The following is an 11,827-nucleotide window of genomic DNA, read 5'->3' as shown; positions in this document are numbered from 1 at the left end:
TACATATGTTAGAAGACAGACAGTAATGCTGGTCCTTAATCAGAAACTTACAGATCAAGGATGGTCTGCACTCCTATATGCAGTAACCAACAGAAAGGATGATGTCTCATTCAGACTTGAAATGAGCTTGAACCTCGATGTACCTCCTTGGAAAGGAAGCCTGTGTGGCACACAAAATGTCGTGCCAAGTTCACAGATCGCAAAATTGTTGAGCAAAGAATAAATAAATTTGCTAACCAAGAAGGCACTTCATCTGAAGCAGGACCCTTCACTGAGCCAAATAGCAGTGCTCCAAAATCCCAATTTTTTTTAAATGCCACAACCTGTCAAATACAAGGAAGAATGCTTCATTTGTGGTAGAGAGAGAGAAAGAGGGAATTCTGGATGGCATGAGAGGGCTAAACAGGCAACAAAAATGAATCACTATTGCCGTCCCTGTATCCTCATAATATGTTTGTCACAAATCCCCTGATACACACACACATACACACACACACACACACACATATATACACACACATATATATAATTTCTTTATACATTTTTATTACTTATTAAGACTTTTTATTTTCTCAGTGTCACTGACTGAATATAAAACAAAAAATGATTTATTTAGAACAATCATAATTGTACATAGGCACTTAAATGTATTTGGTCATTTGTATTAATCATATATTCATTACTGTTATTTTATTACACAAAAGTACAAAGGTAAAATATGAGAGATTATACTAAAGAATGATTAAAGTCATACAATACAAGGAAAAAGAAAATCAAAATAATCACTTGTCAGTGTTTATCAGCTCACTCCATTAAGATGTCAGTCCGTCCCTAAAGATCAGAATGAAAGGAGAAGAAAACATGGTTAAAACTTCGATACAGTTCACAGTGTTGAGACATCAGCTCAGATACCAGATTGTATTTTGTACTCACAGGTGATTGGTCCAACGGTGACAAATTTGAACAGGTCATTAACAGAACGATATGTCCGTCTTGTGCAAAACTGTGAAATAAGAGGAGGGAGAATGATCAGAGACTTAAACCCAGTGTTTGGGTATAAAGCACTGACTGCAGATTGATTATTTCGACTGAGTGAGAGGATTGATGTCTGACTTACTGGAGCACAGCTCTGGCTCCTCTTGTCACACAGGCGTACTCTGCAGTGTAAGAAGATGTCTTGGTCTCTACCCTGGAGAGGGAAGAGCAGGGCAGAGAAACGAGCACGGAGGGACAGGCCGTTCTCGACCACCGACACACGACGAGAGTCAGTAGGACACCTGGCAGAGATATCAACAGTCATTAAGACCATTACACATCACCATAGATTTTATAGTTTCTGTTCCAGTCCATCTAAATCTGGAGAGACACATACCCAGAATGGATGAGATAGTATCGCACAGGGTCTTCAGGGTTTGAGGAGTTAGTGGTATAGCAGTCCTGCAGAACAACTGCAAAGCTTGGATCATTCTCAAACACATATGCTTGCACATGCAGTGCAGAGCCCACTGGCAGGATGACCTGGCCCCCTGGATAGCTGTTTGAAAAGTTGGAGTCACGGAAAAGATTCATGTAGGCTCTGGCTCTGGAACCTGACCCCATGAGGCCATACCCAGGACTGTTAAGAAAGAAAGACAATCAGAGATGTGTTTCACCCCTCCAGTGATGTACATCTATTAAACGTGTTGTTATAGTCAAGGAATGAAATAGAAGACTCACAGGTGTGGTCTGATTTGAGTGTTTAGGCTAGTTTTGGTGTCCAAGGGATAGGCACAGGTGAATGGAATAACCTCAGGTAGAACCATGGACCCATTACTTGGAGGGTAGAAATACAAGCTGTTGAAGTAGATGGCATGGGTGGTGTTGGTCTGAAAGAAGAAAGATAAATGGATGAACTGTCAGCTGCATAATCAATCAGTAATATTGCGTTAAACCAGCATGCAACTAGGAGGTTGGAGAAACATCTGGAGGATCTTGACTTAAAGCCTTCAGGACAGATTTTATGGTAAAAAAAAAAAATCTTACACTTTTACTGTCACAACATTTATCCGTGTTTGTGTTAGGAAAAGACAATTGGGTTACGTCATATTATAGCTGACACTTCTTGATGACTGATCAAAATCACCCTAATTTATCTGCTTATTTTATCTGTTATTTTATAGCCCATCCTAACCTCTGACCTCACTGTAGGGAAATAGAACAGTTTACTGTATACACATATAACTGTAATGAGTCAGGGGCAATAAATGTGTTTGTGCGTAACACTTACTGTGTGCTCACAGGAGAAGAAGAAGAAGAAGAAGCAGACAAACTGAGAGGAAAAATGCTATGAGATCTAAAATATCCTGCAAATTGACCATAGACTGTACAACAGGAGTGGATGTAACCATCGTAGTGTCACCCATTGGTTAGCCAACTACTGTTCTGAAGCTGCTACACCTCTATCCTGATTTACAGGTTGCCACGATAGCAACTTGGCAATCACAAGGTAGCCTTGCCATAAAGCATACCATGCTTTATCATCTTTCACTCTAAATGGGACCATAGTTAATCAGTATCAATCAATATCATAATACATTTCCAATTTCCAAAATGAACACCATGCTGTATTGAAGAAGACTTGAAACTCCTTGAAACTTAACGTTTGAGATGATACATTTATTAGGAAAATGTTAACTGTGTAATTAATAATAATAATTCTTTTTTGCACCCAGTGAAGTCGCCCCCTGTTGGCCTTTAGAAAGAAAACAGGTTTAGGGAACTTCTGCATTGGCTTCACTTTCAGACTCGATTGTCTGGCTCAAAGGATGTCGACTATCGGAACAAGCCTGTCACTGGCCGCCTATCTCAGATGGTAACACTCTTCCTGTGTCTTACCGTTTTAAGAATCCTTGTTGCTACATAAAACTAGTCACACATAACCAGATGTATTCATTTTAGCTTTGTTTGTGAAACAACTACAGCAACCTCCAAGCTAGCAATCTACACGCTAAAACATCTTTTAATGTTTTATGTGGTGTTTGCTTTTGTGGGTACTTAGCCATTTAATGCCAGTGCTCGCTAGAGGCTGACATTTTTCAGGAGTCCCACGGGTCACATGATTTCTGTAGGATTCCCACGGGATGGGAATCATTTCACTATTTGTCACGTGATTGTGACGGGATGGGAAAAAAAGTCAACGGGAGCAGGCGGGACTGGGAATCATAATTAGGCCTGTCGCGATATGTGATAAGTCGGTTAATTGCACGGTAAATTAAAAGGGATTAATTGCCATATTCATGCGTGTTTGTTTTCCTCGTCTCTCTCCACCAAAGAGACTGGACGACAAGCGCGTTCACTGCCGTGCATCGTTTGGCAGCCAGGTGAGTTGCTTCATTAGCGTAATGAACGGAGGGAAACCTCTTGGGGGAGGTGGGGCTATGGGCTACACACACAGACAGAGCAATCTTCATGAGGGGGAGACGAGGCAGAGAAGAAAACAGAGAGTTGGGCGTAAGAGAAAGACAGGGAACTTGTTCCTAAACCAAATGCCTTGGCCCCTGTGTGGGAGTGTTTTGGATTTAAACCAAATGACAGAGGGGAGCCCAGTAATTTGGATGACCATCTCAACAAAAAGAGCGAATACGACCAACTTAACTGCACACCTGAGAGTGAGAGACTGAGTCTATTTTTTTGTTTTTATTTATATATTTCGATATTTTTACGTGCTATTTCGGATATTTAAATTTTCTTTTTTGCATTCCTAAATATTCTTGTTAAATAAATGTTTATTTCTCTTTAAAAGGGTGTACTTGCATCATTATGCCTTTATTATCATTATTTAAGTTTAAAAAATGGTCTAAAAACAGCAAAATTACAACAATCATAAAAATGGTCTTAAAAGCACAACATTACGCAACATTATTGCTTATCGCAATAATTTCTGATGCAATTAATCGCCCAGCAAAATTTGTTATGTGACAGGCCTAATCATAATAACAATAGTCAAGTTTTTATAAAGTAGTTGAAACTAGCTCCACCTCCAGCAGCTACAACAGTAACATGCTGCTCCAACACTGATGCTTCAGTATTAATAATCTAATGATGTCATATGATATCAGTCAGGGGAACCAAACACTACTTTTACTGCAATACTTAAACTACATTTTTCTCTCTCAGAACTGGTTCTTATGACATGTTGTCTGACCACATCAGAAATCAAATGTGTTTGTCATTCTTAACAGCATCAAGGTGGAGTGAATGTAAAAATAATTAGGCAATAAACATCAAAACACAACATTAGCTGTCATATTTGGGTTTATATTCAACTAAAGTAAGCATTGTGTGATCCATGTACTGTATTTTTTTTTTTTTTTTTACTGTAACTGAAACACAACACGGGAGCAGGATGGGACAGGAGCCATTCTTGTGGGATTGGGACGGGACGGGACAGGATTTTTTTTTTTCTTTTTCATGGGATTGGGACGGGATGGGACAGGACTGAAAATCCACTCCTGTGTCACCCTCTAGTGCTCGCCTCGCCACCAAGACAAGTTCCCTCCCCAACACTATTTTGCAAGGGCACCATTGCTGCATCCTGTGCTTAGCATCACCCAAGACCATTGGTTTAAAGAAATACAAACAACTAAGAGTGTTTTTTCCCATAGTGCGGAATGATGATGGGTCCAGCCAGACCTTTCTCCAGCAAGATGGTTCTGGCTGTGCAAGACGACAGACCAGAAGCTAGTTCCACCTTTTTTATACAGTCTATGGAATTGACCCAAAGACACATCTACACTAGTTGAAAATGTTTCAACTTGAGCAAAAAAAAAAAAAGTGCTTATTCTGGAGCTCTATGAATCTGCTTCATAACAGAGATTAGAGAGAAAAGGAAAGAGACAGTTAGAGGCTAAGGTGGACACAAACACAGGCACACCTGTTGTCAGCTAGCTTACAAATAACATCTCTACAGTTGTTACATTAGCTGTGTGGGGAAGTCATATTTTAGCAATTTGAAACAAATCCTCAAGTTATAAAAAGTAATCGATTGTTACCGTAAGTACAGTTCCGCAGATGCCAGCCTGACGTGCCACTTGGTACCAGACAGTGTTTTGACTCACTCTGTAGCCTGTACAGTAAGGGGCTGCCAGGTGACCAGAGAATGGGTTCAAACCAGCTGACAGCAGGCTGTCCAGCTGCACCCCAACTACAAGCTGATAAGGGGAGCAAATGAGCTGAGAGGCCTGGAGTAGAGGTTGATGGTCTAAAACACCAAAGAAGAGAAAAAGAGTAACCTTGAGAGATTCTGATAAACTTTGATCTCACTGTATTATGTTAAAACATTCTAAAAGTAAAATGAAATATGCATGTTTACCTTCACAGATGACACTAGCATCCTCAAAATGACCACAGTTGTGGTTCCCTAATCCGCCATGTGGACAGTCTCTTAATGAAGACTCGCTCCCTGAACACCGAAGGTCATCTAACCAAATTTGTCCAGTGCCTTGTCCAAAGTGTGCCCTTCTTGGTGCCCCCACAGCCCTGCCACAGCCCAGCTGTCGACAAACCACCTGGGCATCATTCAAATCCCAGCTGTCATCACACACCGTTCCCCACTGGCCATTGTGGAAGATCTCCACTCTGCCAGAGCAGCTGCTGGCAGAGTTGACCAGTCTCACTGGAACACTTGGTGTTGGAGTAACAATTTCTGGTTGAAGGAGAAGCAAAATCTCTGTCAACCACATGACAACTGCAGATTGTATTCACACCAGTATTGAGCAAAAGTCCAATTTCTTCAAGGTAACTGTACTTGATCATTTTATCATTGGGCTTGTTTATTACAGTAAGTTTAAAGTCAGCTTTATGGTATGCAGTTGGTGCCAGAATATAAGGTGCCATATCTAGTTATAAATGAACAATAAAAAAATGATGTCTGCTTACTGTGTGGAAACACACTTACCTTCACAGATGACACTAGCATCCTCAGAATGAGCACAGTTGTGGGTCCCCAGTCCACCATGTGGACAGTCTCTTAATGAAGACTCATTGCCTGAACACTGAAGGTTATCTAGCCAAATCTGTCCAGTGCCTTGTCCAAAACGTGCACTTTGTGGTGCCCCCACAGCCCTGCCACAGCCCAGCTGTCGACAAACCACCTGAGCGTCATTCAGATTCCACAAGTCGTCACACACCGTTCCCCACTGGCCATTGTGGAAGATCTCCACTCTGCCTGAGCAGTGGCTGTTAGAGTTGACCAGTCTCACTCCAACACTTGGTGTTGTTGGAATAAGTGGGGTCGTTGTGGTAATTTCTGGTTGAAGGAGAAGCAAAATCTCTGTCAACCACATGACAACTGTAGGTTGTATTCACACCAATATTGAGCAGAAGCCCAATTTCTTTAAGGTAACTTTACTTGATCGTTTAATCATTGGGATTTTTTATTTATTTAGAAATAAGTGGTCTTGACACAGTGAAAAGCAAATTGGATGTTTTCTTATTGTGCTGGAAGTGTCAAATCAGAAACCTGTGTTTTGGTTGTAAATGTAACTGATTGTTCTTAAAGAAAAGAGTCAATTCTGTATGGTATCCAGTTGGTGACAGGATATAAGGTTCCCTATCTAGATAGATGTGAAAAACACAAACTGAAGTCTGCTTACTGTGTGGAAACACACTTACCTTCACAGATGACACTAGCATCCTCAGAGTGAGCACAGTTGTGGTTCCCTAATCCGCCATGTGGACAGTCTTGTAAAGAAGACTCACTGCCTGAACACTGAAGGTCATCTAGCCAAATTTGTCCAGTGCCTTGTCCAAAACGTGCACTTTGTGGTGCCTCCACAGCCCTGCCACAGCCCAGCTGTCGACAAACCACCTGAGCGTCATTCAGATTCCAGAAGTCGTCACACACCGTCCCCCACTGGCCATTGTGGAAGATCTCCACTCTGCCAGAGCAGTGGCTGTTAGAGTTGACCAGTCTCACTCCAACACTTGGTGTTGGAGTAGCAATTTCTGGTGGAAGGAGAAGCAAAATCTCTGTCAACCACATGACAACTGCAGGTTGTATTCACACCAGTATTGAGTAAAGGTGAAATTTCTTCAAGGTAATTATACTTAATCATTTTATCTTTGGACTTGTTTGTTACTGTAGCTTGGTTTTGTTTTGAAAAAAAAGAAAAATCAATTCTGTATGGTATCCAGTTGGTGACAGGATATAAGGTTCCCTATCTAGATAGATGTGAAAAACACAAACTGAAGTCTGCTTACTGTGTGGGAACACACTTACCTTCACAGATGACACTAGCATCCTCAGAATGAGCACAGTTGTGGTTCCCTAATCCGCCATGTGGACAGTCTCTTAATGAAGACTCATTGCCTGAACACTGAAGGTCATCCAACCAAATCTGTCCAGTGCCTTGTCCAAAACGTGCACTTTGTGGTGCCTCCACAGCCCTGCCACAGCCCAGCTGTCGACAAACCACCTGAGCGTCATTCAAATTCCAGAAGTCGTCACACACCGTTCCCCACTGGCCATTGTGGAAGATCTCCACTCTGCCTGAGCAGTGGCTGTTAGAGTTGACCAGTCTCACTCCAACACTTGGTGTTGTTGGAATAAGTGGGGTCATTGTGGTAATTTCTGGTTGAAGGAGAAGAAAAAACTATGTCAACCACATGACAACTGTAGGTTGTATTCACACCAATATTGAGCAGAAGCCCAATTTCTTTAAGGTAACTTTACTTGATCGTTTAATCATTGGGATCTTATATTTATTTAGAAATAAGTGGTCTTGACACAGTGAAAAGCAAATTGGATGTTTTCTTATTGTGCTGGAAGTGTCAAATCAGAAACCTGTGTTTTGGTTGTAAATGTAACTGATTGTTCTAAAAGAAAAGAATCAATTCTGTATGGTATCCAGTTGGTGACAGGATATAAGGTTCCCTACCTAGACAGATGTGAAAAACACAAACTGAAGTCTGCTTACTGTGTGGGAACACACTTACCTTCACAGATGACACTAGCATCCTCAGAGTGAGCACAGTTGTGGTTTCCTAATCCGCCATGTGGACAGTCTTGTAAAGAGGACTCATTGCCTGAACACTGAAGGTCATCTAGCCAAATTTGTCCAGTGCCTTGTCCAAAACGTGCACTTTGTGGTGCCTCCACAGCCCTGCCACAGCCCAGCTGTCGACAAACCACCTGAGCGTCATTCAGATTCCAGAAGTCGTCACACACCGTTCCCCACTGGCCATTGTGGAAGATCTCCACTCTGCCTGAGCAGTGGCTGTTAGAGTTGACCAGTCTCACTCCAACACTTGGTGTTGTTGGAATAAGTGGGGTCGTTGTGGTAATTTCTGGTTGAAGGAGAAGAAAAAACTATGTCAACCACATGACAACTGTAGGTTGTATTCACACCAATATTGAGCAGAAGCCCAATTTCTTTAAGGTAACTTTACTTGATCGTTTAATCATTGGGATCTTATATTTATTTAGAAATAAGTGGTCTTGACACAGTGAAAAGCAAATTGGATGTTTTCTTATTGTGCTGGAAGTGTCAAATCAGAAACCTGTGTTTTGGTTGTAAATGTAACTGATTGTTCTAAAAGAAAAGAATCAATTCTGTATGGTATCCAGTTGGTGACAAGATATAAGGTTCCCTATCTAGACAGATGTGAAAAACACAAACTGAAGTCTGCTTACTGTGTGGGAACACACTTACCTTCACAGATGACACTAGCATCCTCAGAATGAGCACAGTTGTGGTTTCCTAATCCGCCATGTGGACAGTCTTGTAAAGAGGACTCATTGCCTGAACACTGAAGGTCATCTAGCCAAATTTGTCCAGTGCCTTGTCCAAAACGTGCACTTTGTGGTGCCTCCACAGCCCTGCCACAGCCCAGCTGTCGACAAACCACCTGAGCGTCATTCAGATTCCAGAAGTCGTCACACACCGTCCCCCACTGGCCATTGTGGAAGATCTCCACTCTGCCAGAGCAGTGGCTGTTAGAGTTGACCAGTCTCACTCCAACACTTGGTGTTGGAGTAGCAATTTCTGGTGGAAGGAGAAGCAAAATCTCTGTCAACCACATGACAACTGTAGGTTGTATTCACACCAATATTGAGCAGAAGCCCAATTTCTTTAAGGTAACTTTACTTGATCGTTTAATCATTGGGATCTTTTATTTATTTAGAAATAAGTGGTCTTGACACAGTGAAAAGCAAATTGGATGTTTTCTTATTGTGCTGGAAGTGTCAAATCAGAAACCTGTGTTTTGGTTGTAAATGTAACTGATTGTTCTAAAAGAAAAGAATCAATTCTGTATGGTATCCAGTTGGTGACAGGATATAAGGTTCCCTATCTAGACAGATGTGAAAAACACAAACTGAAGTCTGCTTACTGTGTGGGAACACACTTACCTTCACAGATGACACTGGCATCCTCAGAATGAGCACAGTTGTGGGTCCCCAGTCCGCCATGTGGACAGTCTCTTAATGAAGACTCATTGCCTGAACACTGAAGGTCATCCAACCAAATCTGTCCAGTGCCTTGTCCAAAACGTGCACTTTGTGGTGCCTCCACAGCCCTGCCACAGCCCAGCTGTCGACAAACCACCTGAGCGTCATTCAGATTCCAGAAGTCGTCACACACCGTCCCCCACTGGCCATTGTGGAAGATCTCCACTCTGCCAGAGCAGTGGCTGTTAGAGTTGACCAGTCTCACTCCAACACTTGGTGTTGTTGGAATAAGTGGGGTCGTTGTGGTAATTTCTGGTTGAAGGAGAAGAAAAAACTATATCAACCACATGACAACTGTAGGTTGTATTCACACCAATATTGAGCAGAAGCCCAATTTCTTTAAGGTAACTTTACTTGATCGTTTAATCATTGGGATCTTTTATTTATTTAGAAATAAGTGGTCTTGACACAGTGAAAAGCAAATTGGATGTTTTCTTATTGTGCTGGAAGTGTCAAATCAGAAACCTGTGTTTTGGTTGTAAATGTAACTGATTGTTCTTAAAGAAAAGAGTCAATTCTGTATGGTATCCAGTTGGTGACAGGATATAAGGTTCCCTATCTAGATAGATATGAAAAACACAAACTGAAGTCTGCTTACTGTGTGGAAACACACTTACCTTCACAGATGACACTAGCATCCTCAGAATGAGCACAGTTGTGGGTCCCCAGTCCACCATGTGGACAGTCTCTTAATGAAGACTCATTGCCTGAACACTGAAGGTCATCCAACCAAATCTGTCCAGTGCCTTGTCCAAAACGTGCACTTTGTGGTGCCTCCACAGCCCTGCCACAGCCCAGCTGTCGACAAACCACCTGAGCGTCATTCAAATTCCACAAGTCGTCACACACCGTTCCCCACTGGCCATTGTGGAAGATCTCCACTCTGCCTGAGCAGTGGCTGTTAGAGTTGACCAGTCTCACTCCAACACTTGGTGTTGTTGGAATAAGTGGGGTCGTTGTGGTAATTTCTGGTTGAAGGAGAAGCAAAATCTCTGTCAACCACATGACAACTGTAGGTTGTATTCACACCAATATTGAGCAGAAGCCCAATTTCTTTAAGGTAACTTTACTTGATCGTTTAATCATTGGGATCTTTTATTTATTTAGAAATAAGTGGTCTTGACACAGTGAAAAGCAAATTGGATGTTTTCTTATTGTGCTGGAAGTTTCAAATCAGAAACCTGTGTTTTGGTTGTAAATGTAACTGATTGTTCTTAAAGAAAAGAGTCAATTCTGTATGGTATCCAGTTGGTGACAGGATATAAGGTTCCCTATCTAGATAGATGTGAAAAACACAAACTGAAGTCTGCTTACTGTGTGGAAACATACTTACCTTCACAGATGACACTAGCATCCTCAGAGTGAGCACAGTTGTGGGTCCCCAGTCCGCCATGTGGACAGTCTCTTAATGAAGACTCACTGCCTGAACACTGAAGGTCATCCAACCAAATTTGTCCAGTGCCTTGTCCAAAACGTGCCCTTTGTGGTGCCTCCACAGCCCTGCCACAGCCCAGCTGTCGACAAACCACCTGAGCGTCATTCAGATTCCAGAAGTCGTCACACACCGTCCCCCACTGGCCATTGTGGAAGATCTCCACTCTGCCTGAGCAGTGGCTGTTAGAGTTGACCAGTCTCACTCCAACACTTGGTGTTGTTGGAATAAGTGGGGTCGTTGTGGTAATTTCTGGTTGAAGGAGAAGAAAAAACTATGTCAACCACATGACAACTGTAGGTTGTATTCACACCAATATTGAGCAGAAGCCCAATTTCTTTAAGGTAACTTTACTTGATCGTTTAATCATTGGGATCTTATATTTATTTAGAAATAAGTGGTCTTGACACAGTGAAAAGCAAATTGGATGTTTTCTTATTGTGCTGGAAGTGTCAAATCAGAAACCTGTGTTTTGGTTGTAAATGTAACTGATTGTTCTAAAAGAAAAGAATCAATTCTGTATGGTATCCAGTTGGTGACAGGATATAAGGTTCCCTATCTAGACAGATGTGAAAAACACAAACTGAAGTCTGCTTACTGTGTGGGAACACACTTACCTTCACAGATGACACTAGCATCCTCAGAATGAGCACAGTTGTGGTTTCCTAATCCGCCATGTGGACAGTCTTGTAAAGAGGACTCATTGCCTGAACACTGAAGGTCATCTAGCCAAATTTGTCCAGTGCCTTGTCCAAAACGTGCACTTTGTGGTGCCTCCACAGCCCTGCCACAGCCCAGCTGTCGACAAACCACCTGAGCGTCATTCAGATTCCAGAAGTCGTCACACACCGTCCCCCACTGGCCATTGTGGAAGATCTCCACTCTGCCAGAGCAGTGGCTGTTAGAGT

The 11,827-nt window shown here is 42.1% G+C and overlaps 1 protein-coding gene across 1 annotated transcript; it reads right to left on the bottom strand.

Annotated features, from left to right (window-relative positions):
* Positions 1-524: 524 nt before the first annotated feature.
* LOC117251033 (scavenger receptor cysteine-rich domain-containing protein DMBT1-like) lies at positions 525-11,289 on the bottom strand. The gene is made up of 14 exons (XM_078161414.1): positions 11,274-11,289; positions 10,821-11,171; positions 10,105-10,455; positions 9,389-9,739; positions 8,691-9,023; positions 7,975-8,325; positions 7,455-7,609; positions 5,351-5,546; positions 5,031-5,239; positions 1,717-1,865; positions 1,373-1,615; positions 1,118-1,277; positions 934-1,003; positions 525-831 (listed from the first exon to the last, which is right to left on the bottom strand). Exons 1-14 carry the CDS (start codon positions 11,287-11,289, stop codon positions 821-823), a joined length of 2,946 nt encoding a protein of 981 aa, XP_078017540.1. The 3' UTR covers positions 525-820.
* Positions 11,290-11,827: the final 538 nt, after the last annotated feature.

The sequence above is a fragment of the Epinephelus lanceolatus genome, chromosome 1, assembly GCF_041903045.1.
Source record: "Epinephelus lanceolatus isolate andai-2023 chromosome 1, ASM4190304v1, whole genome shotgun sequence".
NCBI classification, from domain to species: domain Eukaryota; kingdom Metazoa; phylum Chordata; class Actinopteri; order Perciformes; family Serranidae; genus Epinephelus; species Epinephelus lanceolatus.
This window is presented reverse-complemented; position numbering and strand designations above follow the sequence as displayed.